The sequence below is a fragment of the Podarcis filfolensis genome (genome assembly GCF_964270895.1).
Source record: "Podarcis filfolensis genome assembly, chromosome: 5".
Taxonomy (NCBI): domain Eukaryota; kingdom Metazoa; phylum Chordata; class Lepidosauria; order Squamata; family Lacertidae; genus Podarcis; species Podarcis filfolensis.
The window spans coordinates 68,656,259-68,683,730 of record NC_139608.1 but is presented as its reverse complement, the minus strand read 5'-3'; the positions used below and the strand labels follow the sequence as shown (position 1 = coordinate 68,683,730).

General features: G+C 44.8%; 1 protein-coding gene across 1 annotated transcript in view; it reads left to right on the top strand.

Moving 5' to 3' along the window:
- TBATA (thymus, brain and testes associated) overlaps positions 1-27,472 on the top strand; it is a 36,178-nt gene that overhangs the window by 7,493 nt on the left and 1,213 nt on the right. The window contains exons 6-24 of the mRNA XM_083614282.1: positions 2,250-2,331; positions 4,713-4,884; positions 6,114-6,166; positions 11,228-11,415; positions 12,138-12,272; positions 14,503-14,610; positions 15,166-15,282; positions 15,856-15,995; positions 16,785-16,935; positions 17,235-17,392; positions 18,144-18,312; positions 19,379-19,486; positions 19,608-19,820; positions 20,550-20,764; positions 21,448-21,548; positions 21,752-21,873; positions 23,002-23,223; positions 23,958-24,082; positions 24,650-24,820. Coding sequence (XP_083470408.1) covers positions 2,250-2,331; positions 4,713-4,884; positions 6,114-6,166; positions 11,228-11,415; positions 12,138-12,272; positions 14,503-14,610; positions 15,166-15,282; positions 15,856-15,995; positions 16,785-16,935; positions 17,235-17,392; positions 18,144-18,312; positions 19,379-19,486; positions 19,608-19,820; positions 20,550-20,764; positions 21,448-21,548; positions 21,752-21,873; positions 23,002-23,223; positions 23,958-24,082; positions 24,650-24,820 — 2,750 coding nt within the window. The remainder of the gene's footprint in view (positions 1-2,249; positions 2,332-4,712; positions 4,885-6,113; positions 6,167-11,227; positions 11,416-12,137; positions 12,273-14,502; positions 14,611-15,165; positions 15,283-15,855; positions 15,996-16,784; positions 16,936-17,234; positions 17,393-18,143; positions 18,313-19,378; positions 19,487-19,607; positions 19,821-20,549; positions 20,765-21,447; positions 21,549-21,751; positions 21,874-23,001; positions 23,224-23,957; positions 24,083-24,649; positions 24,821-27,472) is intronic.

The following is a 27,472-nucleotide window of genomic DNA, read 5'->3' as shown; positions in this document are numbered from 1 at the left end:
CACGATTGTTATGTTTCATTTGCTTTGGGGAAAAAGTTAGGAAAGCAGCAAAGTGCCCAGAGATGTTAATCTTTTTTTAAAAAAACAAAAACAAAATTTATATACCATTTGGTTGTAAGAAATCTAGGTGGATTACAAAACTATAAAGTTAAACACTGATTAAAAAAAAAACATTAAAAACAGGTATTTAAAAACATTCAAAAGATGATTAAAATGAACAGTAACCAAAAAAGAGATAAGCACATGTAGTTTGCATAAACAACAATGTTTTAAACAAGTTCTGAAAAGAGTACAGCGAAGGAACCTGCCTGGTGTCAATAGGTGAGGAGTCCAAAGTGTAGATGCTGCTGAACTAAAGGACTGATTTCTTACAATTGTGGAATGAGTATTATATGGCATCGGTAACAGCGCCAGTTTCACAAATTCAAGCAGCTGCATGTGCTTATATGGATTAATGTGATACTTCAGGTAAACTGGTCCCAAGCTGTTAAGGGCCAATAGTAACACACTGAACTTGGCCCAGCCCAGCAGCAAATGGGCAACTAGTGCAGAACTCTTTGCACTTTGAAAAGAATAAAACCTGGTTCTAAATAGCCACTGTCTGAGAGCCCTACGTAGAGCGAGTGCCCAAACAGACCGGAGATTCATGAGACACAACTTTTGCTAGGCTGTGTAACTCAGGCCTGCTGCGTGCTAACCTGCCTATTTAAGATCTTATTCTCAACCCCCACCCCCCAGAGAGTTCATGTCTCTCCTCTTGAATACACAAATAGATTTCATCTGGTAGAACTGGAGAAAACTGGCCTTATTCAACTTTTCCATAGCCCATCTCCCAACTTCCAAAAGATGTTGAGGCATCTCCCTGATGGACCTGACTGACTAGTTATTGGCAGGCCACAACCACCTGTCCACCAAGGCCCTCCTGGATCAGAAACTCTTTCAGAGATTACTGTTGCCAGTTCCTCAGCATTACTGCTACCTTATACGTGCGGAGACCTGAAGCCTAATTATAAGTAGCAGTGATAGGTTGGAGAGATTTGAACATAAAGAATCCTTTTATTCTTTTCCCGAAGCAGCAGCCTATGTTCGTCCTCTTATTGCCTCTTTTATTCTTAATAAACTTCATAAAGTTGGTGTCGGGGTCCTGGGCGTACTTCTGGCCAGACTCAAAAGGGATATTTCCCCTTCACATGCCTAGATCCACTTGGCTCATGCTGCATTTGTGCAGGGTTTGACAAAGAAAAGCAAGCTATACCTTGGGCTCTGGGCTAGCTCTGTCCCCTCATAAGTGTTTGTTTTGGACTCTCAGAAAGCACACCTGTCTAAGGATTGAGGGGTCCTAAGGAAAGTGTGGTGGCAACGGGGAAGATCTCACACTGCCCATGGCATTAGGTTACTCTCCAACACCAAGTAAAAGTTCCCAGGACCTTTCCTGGAATTCCTAAGCATTCTAGGGTTGCCATATTTTGAAGAGCAAAAAAGAGGAGACTATGACGGCCATGGGACGCGGGTGATGCTGTGGGTTAAACCACAGAGCCTAGGACTTGTCGATCAGAAGGTCAGTGGTTCGAATCCCTGCGACGGGGTGAGCTCCCGTTGCCCGGTCCCTGCTCCTGCCAACCTAGCAGTTCGAAAGCACGTCAAAGTGCAAGTAGATAAATAGGTACCGCTCTGGCGGGAAGGTAAACGGCGTTTCGGTGTGCTGCTCGGGTTCATCAGAAGCGGCTTAGTCATGCTGGCCACATGACCCAGAAGCTGTACGCCGGCTCCCTCGGCCAATAAAGCGAGATGAGCGCCGCAACCCCAGAGTCGGCCACGACTGGACCTAATAGTCAGGGGTCCCTTTACCTTTACCTTATGACGGACATTCAAAGCAAATAAATGCAATGTGACTCAAATTATACCCCTGAAAAAGAGGGTGTGTCTTGGAAAAAGAGGACACATGGCAACGCTAATTATCCTAAGATAGGTCTCCATACCTTGCTGCCTGAAAGCTACTAGGTATAAATGGAAGCCCACCAAGGGTTTGACCAGCGTCCTCGTTCTGACCCCTGCCTGGGACTGCGGGGAGAGGCGTGGGGAGATTGCACCATAGGAACAACGAATGGTAAGGTAGGGCAAAGTTCTCACCAGCATAAAAATTACCGAGATAAGCCTGTGTGTATACCCTCTTGACCCTGTTGTTTCTTTCAATGTCACTCTGACCCCGGTTGTGCTGACACTTTCCCACTGTACTCTTCTGCCAACAGATTTTGGAGCTGCTCTGTCAGATCCTGCAGACAGACTCCTTGACTGCGATCCAGCAATGGCTGCTCATGGCTGCGCAGAGGGGTAAGGTGCATGCAGAGCCTGCAAGGAGCAAAAGGCTTTGGAAATGTGGATTATATCTACTTTGTTATCGACTATCTCCCCCTGTTAACACCCGTTGCAGCTCAGTGGCTTGTTGTCTAATGCATCGAAACACTCAGGGCATGCAGCATGTTTGCAATGCCACCTTGAAGCATAGGCCTTTCCACACATTACAACACAGCAGCACCCGGGGGATTGCAGCAGAATATGCAGCCGACAAGTCAGTCCTGATTTTCTGGTCATTGTTTCCGGCTATGTCTCATTTGCAGATTATATAGCCCAGCCAATGTGGTCCATGCATTGCTGCCCTGGATTACTGCAATGCGCTCTGTGTGGTGCCACCCTTAGAACTGGCCTGGGAGCTGCAGCTTGTGCAGAATTTAGCAGCTCAGCTGTTGACTGGGCTGGGCCCAGTGGCAGAGCAAGCCAATTGGGCAGCCTGGGGATGGGGCCAGCCGCCCGCAGGGGCGAGGCCAGCCGGGGCAGGATGCTCCACAGGGCCTCAGAGGAGTCTGCCTGCCTCCTCCCACTCAGCCACCCTACAGCGGGGGTGGGGAGGCAGTGGGCGGACTGTTTGGGGCAGCATGGAGCCTGCAGGCGCTCAAGCCACCGCATCACTCCCAGGAGAGACATGTGGCTCAGGCATGCTGCAGGCCCCGTGGTGAGTGCCGCCTGGCAGTTTGTCACACACACACCCTTAGTGGCGACACCCAGGGCAGGGCAGCCTGCCCTCACCGCCCTCCCCTACCTCCACCCCTGGCTGGACTATGGAGACCGCACACATCACCTCTGCTGAAATATCTGCCCTGGCTGCCAATATGCCACCAGGCCAAACACTTTACCTGCTGGACCACCTCACTCCATATAGCCTTGCCACACCATTAGATCATTAGGAACGACACTTTTGCCAGTGGTGCATGGTGAAACTACCAGGAATAGGGCACTTAACAGTGGCAGTGCCAAAAGCATGGAACTCCCAACTGATATTAAGCAGACACCCTCACTATTAAAGCTTTTTTATTCAATCAGGTATTGTGACTCAGCTGTGTGCAATCTGCATACTATGAACAGTTTTCTTTGTTTTATTAAGTTTATGTTGTTTTATTAGTGTCTTGGGCACATCACCCTTTTTGTGACTTAGCAGTATATGAACCTGCATGATGAATAAACATAATAAATTAGATTCCTAGATATGCACCTAAATTAGCAACATACGAATAATTCCTAAGTGTGGTTCAGGTATGTTAACACCTGTACAACACCTTCCTCTAAGGAAGTCCCCAAGTGACTTTACAGCCAAAGTGAAAATGCAATAATAAAATCACATAAACATTATTAAGCACAGTCCTATCACCAGTGTTGCCCAAATGCCTGGGGAAACAAGTATGTCTTTGCCGGATGCTGAAATGATGACAAAGTTTGTGCCAGCCAGGCCTCCCTGAGGAGAGCATTCCATCAACGAGAGGCTACTACAGAGAGGGACTCATCTTCCAGCATCATAACTTTTATATGCCTGTTGTCTTTGTCCATGGAGTTTTCTTGGCAGGGATACTGGAGTGGTTTGCCGGTTCCTGCTCCAGGTGGATCACGTTTGGTCAAAACTCTCCACTATGACCTGTCCATCTTGGGTGGCCCTGCACGGCATAGCTCATAGCTTCTCTGAGTTATTCAAGCCCCTTCACCACGGCAAGGCAGTGATCCGTGAAGGGATCACTGACCCTGATGTTGATCCATGAAGGGATCAAAGACCCTGATGTTGGGAAAGATGGAGGGCACAAGGAGAAGGGGACGACAGAGGACGAGATGGTTGGACAGTGTTCTTGAAGCTACCAGCATGAGTTTGACCAAACTGCGGGAGGCAGTGGAAGACAGGAGTGTCTGGCGTGCTCTGGTCCATGGGGTCACGAAGAGTCAGACACGACTAAACGACTAAACAACAACAACAACAACAACAACAACAACTACAGAGAAGGCCTGTTCTCTCATCACCAACCCTCAGAGTTTCCCAAACTTGGGTCTCCAGCTGTTTTTGAACTACAATTCCCATCATTGCATACCACTGGTCCTGCTAGCTAGGGAAGATGGGAGTTGTAGTCCAAAAACAACTGGAGACCCAAGTTTGGGAAACCCTGCTCTATCTAGATTCCCCTCAAATATCTCAAGGTCTGGGCAGGTTCATGTGGTTATTTATAAACTGATAGTTTTATATGGGAATGATAACTAGTGGGCTAATTCTTATTTATATGTGAAAGTGCATGCAGAAAAAAAAGAAGGGCAGCTGGGACAAACCTATTTATTTTACCTTAAAACTGTGCAGGTGAGATCTTTTTATTCCTAAACCATGTCCTCTCCTCTCCCTGCAGAAAAGGACCTTGTCATGGGATTGTTGCAGACGGCAACTGCCAATTTACATCTTGATCCTCAGGAGCTGACCACAAGCATGGAAAGTGATGGAAAGCATCCATCACAGTTGCCCCCAGATGCCTCAGGATTTGCCTCCAAACCACGCAGCTTTGGGAGAAATCATGTAACCAGGTGCCCCCTTTGCAAGTCCTTTGAATGTTTGCTAAAATGAATTTCTGTTGCATATTACAGAAAATAACTAGACATGTTCTTGACACGACAGGACGCGGGTGGCGCTGTGGGTAAAACCTCAGTGCCTAGGACTTGCTGATCGTAAGGTCGGCGGTTTGAATCCCCACGGCGGGGTGAGCTCCCGTCGTTCGGTCCCAGCTCCTGCCCACCTAGCAGTTCGAAAGCACCCCTAAGTGCAAGTAGATAAATAGGTACCGCTTTATAGCAGGAAGGTAAACGGTGTTTCCGTGTGCTGCGCTGGTGCTGGCTCGCCAGAGCAGCTTCGTCATGCTGGCCACGTGACCCGAAGTGTCTTCGGACGGCACCGGCTCCCGGCCTCTTGAGCGAGATGAGCGCGCAACCCTAGAGTCGGTCACGACTGGCCCGTACAGGCAGGGGTACCTTTACCTTTACTTCTTGACACAGCACAGACTTAAAGCATGGAATTCGTGCCCACAAGAGGTAGTGGTAGCAAGCAACCTGGATGGTTTTAAAAGAAGTCTAGACAAATTCATGCAGGGTAAAGCTATCAATGGCTACTAGCTGCCCAGAGTGGCTGGGACAAGTGGCTAGGATGGACTACAATTAATACATTCTCATTATTATTATTATTATTATTATCATCTTCTACTTCCAGTAGAACTTCAAACCCACTGGTTATATGTTATATGAACACAGGGCTGGATTTAGGTTTGATGAGGCCCTAAGCTACTGAAGGTCATGGGGCCCTTTATATGTCCAGCTGTCCTTTGTCAACAACCAATTGTCACTGTTTTTTGTGTTGAATATATGCTATACGGTAATTTATGGACCTAATAGGTATCTAAAGCCATTTGCACAAACCAAAATATGTATTTTATCAAAGTAATGGTTGAACTGAAATACAATTAAGAAGAAGTATATTAATAGTGAAATTGGGGGGGGGGCAAGAGAGTGGGGCCCTAAGCTATAGCTTGTTTAGCTCATATGTAAATGTGGCACTGCATGAACATTAGGGACACAGCCAGCGGACTGCTAAAGTCTCCCCAGCATCATTCCTGCTGGAAAGAAACCATTTAAAGGGCTACGCAAATGCTGAAGATTGTCCAAGATGATCACAAAATGACAAAAATAGTTTTCATGCCAGAAATGTTGGTCAAGGTGCATAGCTTCTCTTATAATCTTGTTGGCCCTGGTTTATTTTGTTGCAGGCTGTCTGTTATGAGACAAAAACAAGAACCTATCCCAGAAGAAGAAAAGCCAGGTAAAAACAAAAACAAAAAAACCCTGTCGAAAATGCTGTGTTTTCAATGGAAAATGCAAGGCATTAAGTAGGTGTCCCTGCGGCAACCAGTGGAAATGTCCTGTGTCTTAAGCAGGAAATTAGCTGCTGGATGTGCTTCAGGTGGGTTGAGACTCAGACTCTAGACTCAGAATAAGCCAAGGGCAGTGCCCGATTATACAGCTCAGCTTCCAACATGTTCCCATCAAACTATTTCATATGAGGCCATCTGCACAGGGTATGCTTGCTCCTTAAGCTCAGTGAGCTACCCTAAGGTGGAGGAGCAGGACTGCATATGTATTGTGTAAGCACTTAATGTGGAATTATGCTTCATCCCTGCTTTGTGCATGCTGAACCACACAGAGAGCCAACACTGTGTCCTCCTGACATATAATTACAGCAGGACTTGCATAATTACAAAATGGATGGCACAATCGTTTCCTGTATTTCTAAAGAAGGAAGGTGTTCTCACCTGGGGCCTATGTGAAGTCAAGCCTTTGGTGAGCTGCATCCAGAAAAGTGAAAGATGCTGGCACTTTCTCAAAAAGCTTCAGGTTTATCAAAGTGATCTTTGACTTAAGCAAGGTTTTTCTGTTTGCGTTTTCTGTCGTGGCAGTGGGCCCAGTCCAAATCAGCAATGCTCCTAGACATAGGACATGCCTTGATATTTCGTAACCAGCAACTGGAGAAAGAAAATTAGCCATGTATGCTTCCCATGGGACTTGATAGATATTTGTAATTAACATTCCTTACTGGATGACCGGTGAATGTGACCTGTTTTTAAATAACAGGCTCCCTGATCCTTCATTGAAACGGATTGATACTTTACTGTTCTGTGGCTAACAAAATTTAACAAAATTTCTCCTGCAGATTACTTTTCATGAGCGCTTCCCAGCATTTTGGTCTCAAGTTTAGGTTTTAGTCCGTTCCGGCCTTACTCTTAGACAGTTTGAGGGGACTCCTTCATACTTCATATATATTTTTGAATACCATTAAAGGGGTGAAAAATTCTCTATTACTATTTCCCCATCCCCACACACAACTGAGTGGGCCTTTTTGATCTTTGACCTCAGGCACCAAGTTAACTTGGATTATCTTTCCACTTTATATTTGTATAACCCTATTGAATTCTCTGCTGATTCTGGCTTACTTCGGTGGATGCAAGCAATCAGCCATCATTCATACCTATGCTACCTAGTTGCCCAAAGGAGGCTTGGAAGTCTGGTGGTATGCCTTTATAGTGTTTAGGGGAGCAAATCTGGGCAGGGGGTTTACAAAAATGTGGCCATAATCTCTGCTTCTCATTGTTAAGTTGTGGGTGAACATATCAGACGACACAGCGATTCTTCAAACAGCTCTTGTTTATTCACAGGCCAGAACAGAACTGAACTGAAGGGTTCAGTCAGCCTGCTTATATAGAGCTCCAGTACATCGTAACTGTAACAACTTTTCTAAAACTATCCAATCACTGAACGTCACTTTCGATCTCTTATTTGCATAACTATCTACAGTATCCCCCTGCTGGCCCAGGGTGAGAACTTCAGTACATAACACTCATATCCACTGGAAACACATTAACCAAACCGTCTCATTTGTCCTTTCCATTTTCAGTGCACATCGGCTCTGCAGAGGTTCTCCAGTTTCACCCCTCTGCAGATGAAAAGCAAAACCATTCAGACCAAACCAATTAGAAAGAATCCTTCCTCCTGATGTGACTGCTCTTGCTGCTCCAGCTTGTAGTGATACCGCTCCTGCTACTCACCCAATGGCAACAATGCTGCAAGAAAAAGGGCTTCTTTAGAAACACCCAGCATCTCAGAACGCGCCTCTTGGATTGAGGCACTGCAGTCTTCAAGGGGGATGACATTTTGAGATGTTGTTCAATGAGACTCTGCACAATTCTGAAACCGTTGGAAAGACCCATTCCGCTGTGTCCTCCCGTGTCCCAGCTTGGTATTCAGCATGATTCAAGAGAGGAATGCCAAGGAGTTGCAGAATGATGAACATGGAAGGTGCACCTTTAATGGCATGGTGCCTATTGTAGGACGATTTTGAACTTTGAGACAAGGACTCAGAGCCTTTCATTCCTTCTTTGAAAGTTGGTAGTATGTCAATTAATTATTTCCTCCCTTGGAACAATTTGCATTCCATCCCCACACTGCTGTTTGCTTGCTTGCTTTTTAATGACCATAGTAGGAGTGCAATTGAGATGTTACAAAATTCTGCAGCTTTGTTTTTTAAAAATAAAAAGCTAGTTGTTTGAGGCTGCTGCTTAGTGCTCTGAATTGTCCTGGGTGTGGAGGAGCTGAAACTTTTCCTAAAGAGCTAGGCTCTAGTTACCTGTTTGGGCTGTGAAACTGACTAGAGTGAAGGGGAGAGGACAGAGAGAAAGATTCCTCCTGCTCAGGAATTTGCTGATGAAATTCATGTATATTACGTGAAACAAGAATTTAATCGTACGGAATTGTTTTGTTGTTGCTGCTGCTGTTGGGTTTCTAAAGTCAGCCTGTAGAATTCTCTTTAACAATAAATCTACGATGAGCAAAAACATTCGACACATGCCTCTGCCTGCCTCCAGAAGCCGTTCAGTTCTTGAGGCGAAACAAGGATGCAAAGTGCTTGCGGTTTGCACATTCCTCTGCGATGGAAAGCCTGTTCTGCAAAGGGACTGTTCCTCCAGTGTCAGGGAAACACCTAAACTTTCTGTGCCGCCATGTGATCCCTATCAGTGATGCCAAATTTCATCCAAGCAAAGGAAGTATCGGGTCTGCCTTTCATTCACTATGAATGATTTCCTCCCAAACAATCCAATTCAGCGTGAGGGAAGCCTTCATACAAGCTAGAATGGATCTCGTCTGGCTGTGCTTGCGCATGCATATGCATGTGTGTGCTCGTTCCTCCAGTAGTGCATTCACAAAGCCAAGCTTCTTCCTCCCTCCCAGCCTGCCCTTGAAGTAACTTGATCTTAGAGGCTGGAACACTGAGCCCCTTGGTGTTGGTAAAGAGGAGAGAGAGAGGCGCTGCCTCTTAGTGCTATGCCTGCTTCCTCCACGTCAGTTTCCCTCTGGAGGAGGAAGGTGAAGGGGGCCCCTTTGCAGAACTTTCTTACAGATGGGGGCTGATGGGTAGGGAGTAAGAAAGTCTACAAAACAGGCAAGCAGATTCCAAAGGCTCCGATTCAAACGTCCATTGCAGCATTCATCCTCAGAGCTTTGGTAAATGTTGACCCACCACATTCCAGGCCCTGAGTACCTTTTGCTGCTGCAGATTAATCATTTGCCTTCCCTGTGATGTGTAATTTGGGGATAGGAAGCAAGTCAGGGCTGGCCGCAATATATTGTGAATCTCGGCTCGAGGGGTCTCTCCCCACCCCCTTTTCGGATTCGCTGCCCATCCATGCATTTTGATTTGCGCACACAATCTGCACCATGAACTCGCCGGCAGCTTCAAGATACTGCTGGCTGCTTCTCTTTTTCTTTCCCTCTGCAGCAAAAGGTAAGAGAGACAAGGCACTGGAAAGCTTTTGGGGAGGGCATGAAATCTGAAAAATATCTCACTGTGGTGAGTCCTGGTTAATTTATTTGCTCGTTGGGATTCTCAAGCTCAAAGGAGGGAAGCTGTGAAAAGGATCCCCTTCTCAGTCCCATTTATGTACAATTTATTGGCATGGCAACTATCAACCAGTGGATCCTGAGGGGCAGCTCTTTGTGACTCAGATTCTGGATCCCAGAGCCTTGCCTGCAAATTTCCCTGAGCACCTGTTGTTTTCCACATGTTCGTGGGAAATATAAAATTAAGTGGCACGGAAAGTATTTAAATATGACTTAGCTTTCATAGCTACCAAACGGTCAGTGGAAAGCTAATTATGCTCCCCCCCCCAACCCATAGCTGTCAACTTTTCCCTTCTCTTGTGAGGAATCCTATTCAGAATAAGGGAATTTCCCTTAAAAAGGGGAAAACGTTGACAGCTATGCCCCAACCCCATCCTTGGATCTGCTATGGACTTTTTGCAGAATTAAGCATGCCAAATCGACATGGGTTATGAAATGTAACTACTTGGTTGCTATGAGCATTCAAATAGCGTGTTATATAAAACAACAATCATTTTAATAACACAACGTATTGGACCATCCTAGCGTTTGGCAAGGAGGATCTTTAAACCCTACGATTTATGGGGGCTTAAATTGGACAGCATCCGTATTAAGATGATTCAGATGTGGCACACCTCAACCAAAATTAAATACATTTTTAAAGCTATTGGCAACAGGGATTGAAAATGATCAACTCTAACTGGATTGGGCTGATTTCTCCCCACCCCCATTAAGCTCTATGGCTGAAATTCTAAATATATTTTATAGAAGTCTCATCCTATTCAAATCATTGGAACTTACTTACCCAGTGTGGATCAGGATTAACAAATGTCCATTAATATCTGTAATAGTGTCTAAGAGCATCTTCCTGCAGACATGGTAATATCTCAGCAATGATTGTTCTCTCTTCTATTTAAAATAGGGGTGGGGAACCTGTGGCCCTCCAGAGCTGCTTGACTACAATTGCCATTATCCTTAACCATTGGCCATGCTGGCTGGGGCTGATAGGAGTTGGAGTCCAACAAAAGAGGGGGCCACAGGCTCCCCACACTCTATAGGAGTGAGCATAGTAATTGCACTGCCCCTCCAGAATATTATGATGCTAATCAAAGCCTATGACAGATAATCACACAGAACTATGCTGATCTAGCTGTTCCATTTTCTGCCATCCAGCGTGACTTTCTCCTACCTCTGTCCAGCTGTTCATGGCATGAGAAGGAATTACAGTGCACATGATAAGAGCTTGATATTCCGTCCTTGGGGTGATGTAGGACCAAGCCACATTGCCTTAGCAAAGGGGGGTTGTGAGGTTGGTGGGGAAACTCAACTGGTCAGTATTCTTGGGGTCCAGCACCTCCAACAAATCCAGCCCTTCCTTCTCACATGGACCAGCTGAGACTCAGCATCTTATTTAAAAGTGTTCCAGTGACTTCAGTGTAGGACTCTTTTATAGAGAACCTGGAGGCACCATCTTTCAAGTCAGGAATCCTATTCCAGTACCGCTACTCATTGGATGGCCAGCTAAGATACCTGTCAAGGCCATCTTTGCAAGGAAGCAAGCTGCAGGCTGAAGCTCTGGTTGATGTGCATCTCGTGTGGAGAAATCCCAAGGATGCCGGGGAGCACCTTCTCCAAATTCAAGTTGGTGACGTCTTCATCCTACAATGGGTTTTAAACGATTGAGAGGGGAAACACTGGTTTTCCATTACTAACCAACGCCAGAGATTTCATTAAGCATGTTCAGATTGTATGTTTCTCCTGCTACCGCTGGGCTTCTGTTCGGCAGTAGAACTGACATTGCTCACTTAGAATGTTCACCTAGTCTGACCAATAACTCAGGTTGATCTGGAAATGATCCGCCTCAGCTAACATCCCTCCCCGTTCCCTGCCAACACTATCTGCACAGAAGTGGAGCAAAAGAACGTTGCTTATTATTTTATACACTGCAAGCACATAGTTGAACTATGGGATTCTTTGCCAGAAAGGGAGCTCATGTCCACTAACTTAGATGGCTTTAAAAAGGGACTGGACAAATAATTAGCATTGTTATTAAAAGGGGAGTAGAGAAATGCAGGTCTTTTTCCTCAGGCTAGCCCTGGGTACATAGAATAACCAATGGATATTTCTCTTGGAGACCTGTTCTGTTTATAGACACTTAGCCCCACTGCTTTCAGCTGGGAGGAGAGAGGGACATCACGGTGTGGTACATTTGCAAATAACTTGTGGGATGGGAAAGCAAGAGAGAGAATGAGAAGGCGTGCCACCTTGTCCCCTTCAGACCACCTGGCCCAAAGGTGTAACTCTGAAGGACTGGGGAGGTGGGCAAAAGTCTTAATTTTCTTCTGCTCATTTTGGGAACTTAGATCCATGGCCTACAACTCCATCACGATCCGGAACAAAGTAAGAGTCAGACTGATAACAACGATCAACCTGCCCAAGTTTCACTGAACACTACAGAACTGGAGCAGCCCGTTTTCCTTCATTGGAAAAATGGGAAGGTATGTTAATATGAGGCAGACTTTTTGAGGTAAAGGCTTGCTCACTTTTCTCTCCAGTTTCAGCTTCATGCAAGGTAGCCAGCATCGCCAACAAGGATGTTTATACTTTTCATTGTCATTAGAAAGCAATTAGTGGTGGACAATTGTCCATGTTTGCCTGAGTTAAGAGGAAGCTCCCTTCAGAAACCACAAGCACAGCTTTCTATGGGCTAGTGGCAGTGCCCAAGTAGTATCAGGTAGTATGCCAGGTATTAACATCACTAATAATGCACTTGTGCAAGCCAAGGAGGAGACGGAAGTGACTGTACTACTCAGCCTGCTTCAGCCAGATATATTTCACAATAAATATAGGATAGAACTAATATTGCAAAGGACACAACAGAAGCCTGTGCTTTCATATTTCGGTGAACATTTTTTTTGTAGTTATTTTTATTAGTTTTCAATACAATCATACAATTTTATCCAAATTTTACCTGATTTTAACAAAGTACAAATTTTGGTCTTCCTTCAGCTTCTCTGGTAATCATCTATTTTTACCCTTCAATACACATTTCTTTAATTGCATTGCCATTTATCATCCCTCCTTTTTTCTATTTTCTTTCAACAATACCTCTTAAAGTTTTTACAGTGCTTCTTGGAACCCCACTAGCGTTGTTTGCACCTCACATATATTTTTCAGATATTCTACAAATTTTCCCCAATCCTCGATGAACTTTTGGTTTCGGGCATATCTTATTTTCCCAGTCAATTTGTCCAGTTCCGAATAGTCAGTTAGTTTCATTCTCCATTCTTGAATCGTCGGTATTTCCTCTTGTTTCCATTTTTGGGCCATTAAAATTCTTGCTGCCGTAACTGCATACTGGAAAAGTTTACAGTCTTTACTTCTTATTTCTTTTCCTAAAAGAAAAGCTTCTGGTTTCTTAACAAAAAGATATTTTAACATCTTTTTCAATTCATTATATATTGCTTCCCAGAAACTCTTTACTTTTTTAGACTCCCACCACATATGGTAGAATGTGCCCTCCTTTTCTTTACATTTCCAGCACTTATTACATGTTTTGTACATTTTTGCCAATTCTGCCGGTGTAATATACCATCTATAAAACATTTTCATTACATTTTCCTTCAACCCCATGCATGCAGTAAATTTTAAATTTTCCTTCCAAAGTTTTTCCCAATCTTCGAATTGAATGTTATATCCAAAATCTTTGGCCCACTGTATCATTACCGATTTCACCTCTTCATCTTTCGTAAACCATTCTAACAATATCTTATACATTTTTGACAGAGTTTTATATTCATTATTTATTATCTCTGTTTGGAACTTTGAACCTTTTTCTGCAAATCCACTTTCCTTTATATCTTTTTTAAACATTTCATTTACTTGGAAATAATGCAACCAGTCATACACATAATCTTTTACAAACTCGTATGGTTTTAGTTTCCATTTTCCTCCTTCTTTAGTTATTAAATCTCCGTATGTGGCCCATTTCCCTCTCATATTGATTTTCTTAACACTTCGGTGAACATTTTAAAATGTTCCAGTTCTCAAATAACTTTTTATCTACAGTGGTACCTTGGGTTACATACGCTTCAGGTTACAGACTCCGCTGACCCAGAAATAGTACCTCGGGTTAAGAACTTTGCTTCAGGATGAGAACAGAAATCGTGCTTCGGTGGCGCAGCGGCAGCAGGAGGCCCAATTAGCTAAAGTGGTGCTTTAGAAAAAATAAGTTGTTCTACTGCCACTGCAAGTAGAAAAACTCCCTCTTAAGAAACCACTGGAGAATTTCTCCTCACCCTGGAGAAATTTGGTGGAGTACTTAGCCCACCCACCAAATTTCCCTACTCACAAATGGGGCACAAAATTTCAAGAGGCCGCTTCCACACAGCTCTGACTTAAATGCTTGATAATTAACAGCTGAAGTGTGTGGATTGAGTTTGCTGGAAAAGCATTTTGTTTTGAGGAGGTGCGTAAGTTCTGTCTGTGGTGTTGGACCTGGGATGGCCTGCTCACCTCAGAGTCGCAATTCATCCTTCTGTTGTCTGAAAAGTTGTCTGGGATACTCCAATTTTCCTACCTCATGCTGCTGTTACTCATTATCAAACTACTGATAGCCCAAGAGGAAGAGAAATGATGACCATTTAGTTCATGCACCTCTTTCTGCTGTCCTTGGTCACTTTTTTCCTCAGGATTTCCTCCCACCATGGCCCTGCTTTTACTTTGCAGGTTGAAGGCATCTATGAAGACAAAGCTGGAAGCCCCTTAACTTTGGAGCTGAAGAGAGGCCTGGTCAGCCTTCTCCAGTTTCAGACCCACCCTGGGACAGTGACTGAGGTAAAACAAGGCTTTTTCTTTCTTTCTTGTGGTATCCTTGTACTCTTATACAGCTGTAATAGGACTTGGAATACCTAGCACCTTTTACGTCTTCTAAAAAGTGCTCTTGCCCACCACAAAATAAGGCCAACAATTAAGAAAGCGCCATGGGGGTTTATTTCATTGTGCCTCAACTTTATAATCGGCCAGTTCTGCTCATGTAGCCACTCCACTTTTTATGTTTGCAAAAAATCAAACACCAAGTGCTTTCAGCATCGATAAAGAGCGTTTGTGCATCTTGTGTAGGAATCGTGGAATTTGGAAAACATCCTCCTTGCCCTTTTGCAATGGTGGATGGGAGCTGGAGGGCTACAGATCCGCCACCATTGTTACAGATGTGTCAACGCACCAGAATCCCATCTATTGCATCATCTAGATGGAGTCTGCAGCATATTCAGAAAACATCTGATCCAGCCAAATCCATCACTGGAATAGTAAAAAAGACATTTGAACCAAACACAGGGCTAATTTAGCATCCACTATTCTACTCCTAATTTTCCCATTTATTATGTTTAGGATGACATTTCTGGGAGCTGCCCAGTGACCTACACAGTCTCCAAGGATTCTGTTCTGAAGACAAAAGACCTACATGGATGCAAAAGAACAAAGTTTGGATTCAGCTCTGTTAACAAGGCAAGTTTGATAATTGCATCTCTACCCATTTTCCAGCTTTCTCTAACCACTTTCAAAATATCAGTCTATCCTGCGCCTGAAAATTAGTGGGTTTTGATTTCAAAGTCCACGTAGAACTACTTTTCCTAGGCTGATTCACTGTGCAATATTCAATGAATGCCATACATAGAGTGCACATTAAGTTCTCTCTCTCCCTCCCACGTTTGACATTTTATTAGGTTTTTATATGTGTTGGAAGCCACCCAGAGTGGCTGGAGCAACTCAGCCAGATGGGCGGAGTATTATTATTATTATTATTATTATTATTATTATTATTATTATTATTTGCACTGAGGCAGCAACATTTCCCCATAGGCAACCACTTACTGGGGTCTGACTTCTCTTTGGAGGAAAATCATTGGAGGCTAATGGCACTTTATAATATTTAATAGCAACTGGTTGATTTTAGTTATCTGGTTTAACTGGTTGAAAGTTAGATAAAGCTAACTTTATATGGAACAGGATTGCTCTTCCAGGCAACCTGAAGAAGTGGAGCCAGGGTCTAGTGAGGAAATATTCATCTTCTTTTTACAGATGTTTGGAGTCTTGTGGCAACCTGTAAGTAAAAGTCTTTATTCTGTGGAAGGACAGCTTCTCAAGTCCGCATTGTCTGAAGAAAGTCACACAATCTCTCTAAACCTTAAGTCTTCCGTTGGAGTCGATATCACCTCCAGGTTGGTTCTGCGCTGCTACATTCAGTTGGCCTGGCACACTGGGGGTGGCGAATGGTGCCTTCTTTGGTCACAATTAGAAAATGGAGTCCTGTAGAATCTTGATTTCCTTGGAGTTGAGGCCAGAGTATGTGGAGAAACCTATAAGCCCCAAACAAGTGGCAACAACGTAGTATTAATGGCTGTTGTTGAGGGCCTCCTCACCATTTCTCAAATGTCTTCATCTATTTATATCCCATGTTTCCTTCAAGGATCTTAAGGTGAGCATACACAGTTCCTCCTCCCTGTTTTATCCTCACAAACTTGTGAGGGAAGTGAGGCTGGGAGACTGATTGTCCCAAGATCACCCAGTGTTATTCAAGGCTGAGTGGATTTCAACCCTACTCTTTCAGGTCCTGGTCCAGCACCCTAACAGCACTGTCTCTCCCATTTGCACAACCTGCAAAAAACACCAAGGAGTTCACCTGAATTCTTATCTATTTCACTCAACCACAGTAGACCACTATGTGTCTGGTGGAGCTGCTAGGAGGTCATGGGAGTGTGGCCAATGAGTGTTAATGAGGACGTGCCCAAGTTGTTCTGGTTTTCTCCTCTTGCAAGGATACTGTGGACACTTGAGTGTTGCATTTTTACCAATACTTAGCACCTAAGTAAACTTAAAAGTGCCTTACTTTGGTTCAGAAGGGGTCCCCGCTGTCATAATTTCAAATGTGAGTCCATGCCACACAGTAAGTTATGTTCATGATATTTAAAGATGGAGGCCCTGTCAACAAGTGCCTTTTCACTCCCCAGGCAACATCTTGAACTTGTGACTCAAGTGCCTGGATCAAAAGAATTACCTGGGGAAAGTCCTCAGGAAGCCCTGGCGGCTGTGCTGAGGAAACCGCAACCCATTAACATAGCGAGTGATCCTGTCAAGAGGACCAACACCCAGTACCCAGCTGTGAGTGGAACGGAAAACTATTGCTTATGTCTAGATTTACCCATTTTCTATTTAAACTTCAGAGTAGAGGAGGCCCGATCAGGAATTATTTAGAGCGTTGAGACCTCATCCCTTGGTTTCTTGGTTCACAAGGTGTGAAAACAGCACATAGCTTGTGGAGACTGTTTGTCAGGAAGGAGTTCTGCAAATTTCCATTTTTGGAATCTATATCAGCATAGATTGCTGATATATATTGTTATGAAGAAGGATGTTTGTGTGTTTCAATTTCTTTCTCTCTCCTCCTCCTCTCTCCCTTTTAGCTCAAAACCTACTTGAAAACACTGGCTAAAAAGAGACGCAGAATGGACCTCTCTGAGGCATCGACCACTTGGCATTTTTGCAAAGTTGTCCAGATGTTGCGTGATGCCAAGAAGAAAGACATCCTGCTGTTGTTGAAGAAAGCACCAGAAGAGATGGCGTAAGGAAAGAGACGGCAGGGCAAATGAAGAATTACCCTGGAAATTATTTGTGTATTTATTTTGAAAATGAATTTTTTTACTCAGAACCTTCTAAAGGGATGACTCAGGGTGGTCTGCAACAGACAACCTGTTTGCTGAGCACCTTTCCTGATTTGTTTGCACACAGTTTGTGGGGAGCTTCAAGGACACCTGCTATTTGTTGAGCATTTGTTCTGATGTGTTTGCAGGAGGAATTTTGCGGTACATTTCTCTAGGCAAGCAATGGATACAAAAAAATGCATTTTATTAGGGTAAAGTGTGCATAAAAGTGAATATAGTAACAGAAGTCATATACAATTGCATTATATTCGAGAAAATGGGTTTGCAAAAAAAAATTGTTGGGCAAAACTGCATGCAAGAGCATTTATGTTAGGAGACATTTGAATGAAAGTTATTATGAATTTTCTGGGCTTTTTAATTTTAAAAAACAAGCAAACCAACAACAAACTGATGTGAAAATATGGAGAACGGAACTGAAGAATGGAAGAATGAGAAACTGAGTAAAACAAAAATTGACAGATTTGCCCATCCCTTGCTGTCACAGCGTGGCGCTGATATTAAATTTTGGGTCACCTGATGTCAGATGCCCATCTAATTTATATACCGTATCTATAATTTGCACCTGTCTAGTTAATCCTGGGTTCTCTGCAGGTATCTTCCTTTACTTCCAGCACACCTGATCTTTTCTTTCCGTCCCTTCCCACCTTTTAGGTCCTTCTACGTTGAAGCTGCAGTGGCTGCCCATTCTACAGCTTCCTTGATGGCACTGTCTGAATTTCTCAGTTTCGGGAGCAAAAAGAACGCCGCCTTACTGGAGAAGTTCTTCTACGCTGCAGCCTTCTCCCCTCGCCCTTCAAAGGAGCTCTTGCGTCTGGTGGTAGTAAGTAGAAGGCACTGTGGCTTATTTCTCTGGGCATTTTCTTGAGCTGTACTTCACCCTTTTAATTTATGAATGGATGTCCCTGTGATGTAGGATGGACAGAGATTTAGATCTGGGCGTAGTTTGACCTACCAAGTTTGCCCTACCTCACAGGGCTTTTGTGAAATTAAAGGGGGCAAACTGCTCTTTTTTTTTTTTTTTTTTTTTTTTTTGCTGCCCTGGGAAAGGAAGGAATTTGAAAATGTGAAATGCATGAATGTGACGTTCTGGAAACCTAGAATTCACTCTAGTGATTTTCTTGGGCTTGTTCACACACCTGTGCACTGTACTCGAGTGCTCAGCTCATGACGACTCTCAGGTGAATGTTTAAGCTGGCTCCATTGAAACAAGTGATGTTGAGTCGATATCCATTGGTAGCTAATATTGGCAGTGATTCATCAGTGGTGGCTTCTTCATATATGCAGGTTAACACTCAAGCTAGGGGTGGGGGCATCTCTGTTCCGGGAGCTGAATACAAGACTCTCTATCTGGCCCATAGGACTTTCCCCAGACCACACCCCCTCTCCCTAAGCCACACCCCCTCACGCATCCTGCTTTGCACCCTCCTTAAGTGATTTTGCCTAGCTGAAAGGCATCCTTGAACTTAGATAAGGACTCTTGCTTGTCTGGATGGAGGATACAGAGAGATGTGTGAGTGTGTAGAAACTGGTGTACAAAAGAAAACAATTATATTCATTGTTCTACTTACTTTTGCTTCCGGCCTTGCCAACCAACATTTCTCACGCACGTGTGAAAAACCTGCATGAAAGTCCATGCTCACATAGGTATTTTTGAACACGTTTTCTCACAAAATATGCATCTCAAGCCATCTTCCGATACATTTTTTTTTTTAAGGCGGCAGCTCAAAAGGCTTGTACAGTGCCAAGGAAGACTGTGTTCTGATCCTCCTGGTACTCCCAAGAGGTGTGGATCAGGTCATCCCCGATTGGAATTTGCAAAAACAAATAAATCAAATCAAATTTCTCAGGCATCTCTATGCTATGACCGGTCTTCATTCCTCTTCCAGGATAAGCTGAATGGAAAGAAACTAGAAGCAGCCACCTGGGAAACGGGGAATATTGTAATCGGCAACCTGATTGGCAAGCTGTGCCAAATGAAACTGTGTGGTCTTCAAGTGAGTTGACGCCCGTCCAATGCCTTGTTCTACTCCCACCCACCCTCACCTAGGAAAGCTCAGACTTGTCAATTTAGTGCCCACCTCCCTTTTTCTTGTGTCTCCCATGTCAAACAAACAGGAAGTAAGACTTGAAGTAGACTCCATCGTGCAAAGGCTCAAGAACACCAAGAAGGACTCTGAGAGGGTGATTTATCTGTTGTCCCTGAAAAGTGCTCTGCTCCCAGAATCCATCCCCATCTTCCTGCATTATGCAGAAGAGGGCTCTGCCACGGTCTCAGCCACAGCGCTGAACGCACTACAGAGGTATTCTGCACAGCACATCTCAAGCACGGTATGGCACAGTCTCCATTACTTAAAAGCATTTCCCAAAAATATATCTTTTTTCCCCTATGTAAGCTTTCATCAGTGAAACATTCTAGATCCTCTTGTGCCAACAGAAAATAATTTCACCAACCCTCTGTGGTTTTTGGAGGTTCCTCCACTTCTGCTTGAAAGGTTATATTCCTCCTTCTTCTCCATCTCCCGCTACTGGTGGGACCTGGAGATATTCTGAGGCTGGACTTTGAGACAGACTCCCCTTATTTAGGGAGAGTCAAGGGTCACTTCCATACCATACATTGCGAGCACTCTTATAATACTTTAGCAGTCCTGGCTTCCCCCAAAGAATCCTGGGAACTGTAGTTTGTTATGGCTAGGAGACCCCTTACAGGCCTACAATTCCCATGATTCTATGGGTGAAGCCATGACTGTTAAAGTGGTATAAGAATGCTCTCAATGTATGGGTGTGGAGGTGACCACAGTGGGTATAAATATATCACCCTGTCAAAAAAATAAAGAGCATATGGTATAATCCTCCTGTGACTATACCACTTCACAATGCAATTAAGGGATTACATGACTGAGAGCATGGGGGAGAGCCCTACATGTAGAAAACTAGTATGTCAGGGTTAAAATTATAGCTTGGAAAGGTATTTGGTTTCATGAATGACCTCTGTACAAACCTAGTTGCTGAATGTCATGCTAAAAACAAACAGACTGTGTTCAATTTCTGCGTTGCCAGGTTAAAATGGCAATGAAACGCATATTCCATGAAGTGCACAGACGCTATCCAAAAATTTCAAGGCTGGCTGCTGCAGAAATCCTGTTGAACAATGATCCCTTGCCAGAGGACTTCACCAATATCCTGCTGGCCACCAGAGAACTTGAACCAGAAATGTCAAGATTTCTGCTGTCAAAAATCCAAAACATCGTACACTCCAGTCATCATCCAACCAGGTAAAAATATCCTTGTATGATAATATTCAGTTTGGGCTTGGGGAGAGATCAGAACAACCCCACTTTCAAACTGGCTTTTAGGAACATGGCAGACATAGGCATTCACAGGGTGTGGGGCAAGGGGAGGCAGCCCTATCCCAATGAATCATGATTCTCAGATTTCATTTATAGGAAAGTGTAAGGGTAGGATCCAATGTAGTACTAAGTGAATGTTTCTGTCAGTGAAAGGATTTCTGCTTCTCCTCCTCTTCTTCCCCAGTGTATCTCAAATATACTATAGGGGTTCCCCTAACACTCTGGAGCAAGTTGGGAGAGTGTGGGCGCCTGCACAAGAAGAAGTCCCATTGCACAAGCGGAAATCCTTGTCTGACAGGATGCGGTCGTTTCTAGCATTTGTAGCACCTGAACTTCAAGGCAAAATGTGCTAGCACTGGTTGTTTTTTAAGTGAGAAATTAACCTCTCTGCCCTCCCCCCCCACGTTGTGGGTGTCCATGGTCACAGATTTTCTACATTATTCTAGGGAAAGTACTCCTCCTTCTCTGCATTTACCATATATTTCACAAATCAATTTAACCTCTTCCAAAATGGCAGCCAGGTTCCCCAAAACAAGTTCACTCTCCTTTGCAGATATAGTCCATATCACACACCCCTTCCTGGTTTTTTGGTTTTGTTTCCCCCACAGGAAGGTCGCTAAAGAGGTTCTGAATGACCCGCAGATAAACAATTACTACTTCCTCTCCTCTGAAGCTGGCAGCTCCATCTCCTTCTCAGGACCAGTGACAGGTAACTTTTTCCCCTCATGCACTAGGCAGCCATAGTCTCCTGCATATTCTGGGGTCAAGGGGTCAGACCACATGTTCAGACAGATACTTCCCATGTTGCCACGCTTTTATTAAAACCTTTGGAAAGCTGTCTGCTCCTCTTCATGCAATATTCCTTGACCGTGATGTGAAGCTATGTGTCTCTTTCTCGGATCTCCCTTTCAGCCACCAATGACACTCTCTCTACCATTGGCCTGGATCTCCTGTTCTCAGACATTGGAATTCTGAGGAAGAGCACCACCAGTTTCAATATCCTAAGCCATGGCTACCAGCTCCAAGCAGCTCAGGTATGGCGCTTCCTATTGCGCCATTGTGGACTTGACTACATTAGTAAAGAAAAAACGTTTTATATGTGTTATGACACTGCGACACCAGGTGGCACTGTGAAGTCCCATCTTTCGCCAACGTGGTTTCCCACTTTGAGGTTTACAACGAGTTTTCCTGAAATGCTTTTTTACATGTCTAGATCCAGCCCATATTTCATTGTTCTGTTGTTGCTCGAGACAGTTCTGAATATTTTTTAGGTCTCACCCTTGCCTTATGGGCAATGTGTAATTGCCGTCCAAGCATACCCTTTAATTTTCAACAGATTTCTCCCTCTCCCAATTTTTATTAGCGGTATTCGTCAATTTATACAAAAAGATGCGTCCCAATTTGCTTAGGCAGTGGCCCCCACTCCAAAGGAGGAGGAGTTTCAATGGCCAATAATGCTCTGGAAACCAAGGCAGGTACTTGGCATTTTCCTCACACCAGCCCAAATCCTGAAGATAGCTGCTGAGTGATAATTGGCTCAATGTCATAGTAGAAGACCTGCTTTAGGATGAGGGGGTGAGGCCTTGCTGTGTGGTGTATAGAAACATCTTGACTCTGTTCCTCCCTTTATTTAGGAAAAGGGAACTCTCTTGTTGGGAACTAGGGTGGAGTGGGGAGTACACATCCTTTAAATATCTGAAAGACTAACTCTTTCCCTAAGATAAGCGGGGGGGGGGGGGACCCTCTTGGTGGTTCCACCACCCTTAGAAGTTCAGGTGGGTCCAGGAGAGGGTATTCTCTGTGGCAGCCCCTAAATTGTGGAACTGCCTCTCTATGGAGGCACACCTGGCAACTTAACCATACAGATTTTGGGGAATGCTGAAGATGCTCCTGGCCTTTACTCTAGCCTTTGACACCTGAGACGTGCATTTTCAGGGCCCGTCCTTTTTCAAGTGTGATATTCTTCACCCTAAGGTTTCAGGGCATACAATAAGTAATAAATCAAAATAATAGTAGTAGCAGCGTTAATAATAACAACTACTACCACTACTACTACAACAACAACATAGAAAGAGGAGTATGTTCTGAAGTGGTGGTCTAGTGCTGCAGAAAAAGGAGTAGTCCTGAACATCACACAGACTTTCCCATCTCGTGTATCCTAGGTGGCCATAGAAGCAAAAGGATATGAGGGCATCCTGGGAGGCAACGCAGCCGACGGAGAAGACGAATTAATGGCCGGCATGTCTGCTGCTCTGCTTGATGTCCAGTTACGGCCAATCACTTTCTTTGAAGGATACACAGATCTGATGTCGAAGTTCTTCACGAGCTCAGGAGAACCCACAAATGTGGTCAAAGGGAACGTATTGCTGATGGACCATCTACAGGTACCAGCCCCTGCATACCCGTGTACACTGATGGCATAGAAGGAATTGTCATGGTGGGACCAGCCCCCCCCCACTCACACCCACACCCACCACACTGCATTTGTTTAAGCCATGTTGGAACCAAAGCACCAAGAACAGGTCCTCCCATGACAGTTGGTGCATTCAGGTAGAACGCCAAACATTCCCAGTGCCTGCAGTTTGATATATTAGCCTAAGGACATCCACCCTTCAAGTGACAACATTGTACATCTGCATTAGCTTTCCAGTCACCCATGTGCATCAAGAGTACTGCTTATGGGAAGAGGTGAAGAGCTGCACCCATAAGAACATCCCATTGCTCCTGGTGCCACCACCTTTGGAGGCTAGCTTGGTGAGCTACAGGAAGCAGGACTTCTTTGTGTAGGGCTATTTAGCAGGGCTCCTTGATCAAGGGCTCTTATTCAGTCCAGTCTTTGACCATTTGCCATGTTGGTTGGGGCTGATGGAAGCAGCAGCCCAACCCCTGCTGGAGAGCACTACATTTAAATCCCTGATTTAGAGAAAGATGGGCTAGGAATGTGATTGCAATTATTACTGTTTTGAAGCAATGAGCACCAATTGTCCCCTGCAGACTGGCTGGGGGGGGGGAGACACCTGTACAGACAAGATGTACCTTACTCAATAGTAAGCCCCATTGATAAGCCCATGATAAGTGATTGAACAATCCAGTAAGTGAATGTTACTGTGCTGCATAGGCAATCCCACTTCAGTCTGGTTTGCAAACTGTGATCTCTCTCCGAGGAGGACTTGGGTTAGATGTTTCAGCAGACATCAATGTGAATCTGTGGGAGCAGGAGTTCAAAACAGGCGTCGAAACCAGGTACGTGTGAGTAAGAAGTGGATTCATCTCTTAAGTATGATAGACCCTTACCCAATACTCTGTCAAACACTGGAAAATTCGTAGTGTTATCCCAACTCAGTAAAGCCCATAAAATGACTGTTTGATTGTCCAGCATTGCTCTCTGCATTTCAATCTCCATCTCCGCATGCAAATTGCTGGACATGCTTTCTATGCTGGGACAAAGGTACAATTCAGAGTCTGCATTGCCCCTTATATCAACCATGCTAAACATGCACTGTTTCAGACCCATCCCAGTTTACTTTCATGTCCAAAATGGCACCTCTGGTCTTCAAGCCAAAGCAGCCAGATATGTGTGTCCTTTGTTTTCTGGGGCCAAGCAGTTGCATCGATGCTACTCAAGAGTCATAGCACTTCAGATGATGACTCTTTTGCTAAGAAGTAGCAGACATCAATTGTTACATTGTGGGGGGGGCACCTGAAATGCAGGACTTGGTGCAAATCAAGGTTAAAACCAGCTTTCCATTGCCAACAATAGTTAGCCAACTTCCTTGAAAAACAGTGCTCATTTTCCCTCTCCAATTACAGGGGCGCACTGACCATTGATTTCCAAGCAGAACTGGATGCGCCATTTTTTCAAGCCACAGTCAAAACCCAAACAGAAGTCGAAATGGCCACAAACTTCAATACAGCTGGAAGAGTTTCTACCGTGCCCGTGCTCATGTGTCTGCAGCTTACAGAAGAAGAAGTCGCTTACAGGTGAGCTGTAGATCTCAAGCACCTTCCATAACTATGGAATCCAAACCAAGGATAATGTCAAATGTTCTCCAATTTTACAACACCTAACTTTCTCCCAAGTCACAATGGCTTCTCCGTAAGGGGCACTGGAGCAGGTGCTGTTCTTGACTCCCATATATCCACACAACCAGAGCCCTGTCCAAGAATGCAAAACTCAACGACCTCAACATTAAGGAATCGCTTGCATGGATAACAACCACCATAACAGGTCAAATACAGAGAAAAGTTCAACTCAGCATATCACACTTTTTGTGCTAACCATTATTCAGAGTCCACCTCACAGTCTGAGCTTCCAAACATATAACATACCAACCACAGTTTGGAGCGAGGGACACTTTTCAGTCCAAAGGCTGCATTCCCTTTGGATTACCCTTGAGAGCCACATGGCCAGTCATGCGTGGGGCCAGAGCAGTTAATGTTGATTAAGGCAACTTTCTACACACATAAGAGGCATTGCCAGGGTTCAAGGAGACATTCCAACCAGGCAAAAACACTCAAGGGGAAGTGTTGCTGGAGAGAATCCAGAGAAGTCTGGGGGGCTGCATCTAGCCCTCAGCCTGTGGTTTCCCATCCCTGAATTATAAAGTATGAGTTGGGCACAGTAGTCCTCCATGTCTGTTGGCCATCATTGCTGTTGATGGATATTGCCTAGATTCTGTTGGTCAACATTGCTGCTGGTTAATACTGGAGTCTCTACCAAATCCCTGGCCAAAGGCATACCTAGGATCCCTTGCACCCCCAGTAAATCTGCCCCCCAAATCACTTTACTGTGGTGCAAGAAGGACAGGAAGCTCCTCCCACATTGCATCTCGCTGTGAATGCGGTGTCGTGTCACCACACGCATATATATCATATCCTCCATAGTCTGATAGGCACCTGTCCTGAACCCCTGGCCTACCTGGCAGCAAGTCAGTATGTCAAGTCCAAAGGTCAAAGTCCGGGGGCCAATCCACACAAACAGAGTCCAAAGGTCAGGAAACACAGTCCAAGTAAGCCAAGTCTGAAGTCCAGCAGTCAGAATACAATCCAGAGTCAACCCTGGAGGACCAGGAGCCTCCAAGCCAGGGCCCAACCAACATGAGCAGTTGAGCAGACACAACACCTCAGCTCTGCTTCTCTTTTGTACTTTGCCTGCTGATTGCAATATCTGAGCTTGACGAGGCAGGTGACCCTCACCTGTTCCAAGCCTACTCCAGCTGAGGAATCACAACCCTCCTCCCAGAACTAGCAAGCCCCACCTGGCCACCTAGGGAGCTGGGCTGTGGGCCCTTGCCTGCCTCAGCATCTGGGAGTGTCCCTCCTGCTGCTCGCTACACCTCAGAGCCTGCCGTGTTGGGTCCTGCTGCTCTCGTTCCTGTGCATGGACCCCCATCCCCATGCTATCCTCCATCACCCTGCGAGTACTTCCTTCCCCATCTGCTGCTTGCCCTGGTGTGCCCCAGTCCCGGCTACACACCTTGCCAGGGTTCTCTTCCTCCTTCCCATTGTCCTGCCAGTTCATGAGAGTGCCCGTGGCGGGGACTAGTTTCACCAACCCCTAGGTATGCCTCTGTCCCTGGCTACTGCAGCGCTTTGGTTCAACTATGCCATGAGCTTAGCTGCCACTTGGGCTTTGTAAAAATGCAGAAGCAACAGGCCGAGGGAAGCTGGGATAGCCTCTCCTTTTAGAGAGCCAAATATTTATCGCCCTTGTCTTCAGCAACAAGCGATAATGAGTTCCGTACCCACCGTTTGAGCTGAAGCTGGTTCTCTTAAAATAAATCCACCATCTAGGAAGGTTGCCGGGAGGTTAATGGAAGCCTTGGGCAATGCCAGACTAAAGAGCTTTAAGAGGTGCTGCCCAAATACAAAGAATGCAGGCTTATCTTTTACAGTGTTATGGCGATAAATCCCTTCCTTAGGACCATAACTACCGCATCTTGTGCCAAGATTGATTTCCCACCAGACATAACATCACTGCTCTCTTGTGCTCTCGTCGATAAATCTTTCATGGCTGCCTCTTGACATAAATAGACCCAGAGCAGGTTTCGGGTGCTGTGTACGACATCCAGCACAGATGCACTTGGCAATGTTCCCAGGCTTCATCCAAGCTTGTGAGACAGAGCCTTTGCTTGTGTAGAAGAGAATGGTCTTGGCATATCCATCTAGTTCGGGGACATGAGACAAACTTTGGGACAAACAGGTTTGGAATTGGCACTAGGGAGAAATCAGAACTATGTAATGTCTTCCGCCTCTTCCACGGAGGTCATATGCTCTCAGGTTTTGATATTGTAGAACTCATTTGTAGAACTTCCCCAAGGGCCAGACCTTCAGCCCCTTTGCCTGACATGCTCCTACAAAAGGCAAAGTGCAGATAGGTTCCAATCCTATATATACTAAGGGCAAGCTCATTCTCCAATTGCGGATCTTTGGGCAGAGAAGGTAAATGCGATGCCATCCACATTGAGAGGAGAGCTTTCCTAATTCACGCTTTCTAAACAATACAGAAACTGAAACACGGCATCCCATACAAAAAGAAAAAAACTTCAGTGATTTTCGCAAGGCACTTCTTCAACCAAGTAATATGTACAAATCCGTGTAAAAAAATTTAGGGAAAGTAACATTTACAAGTGC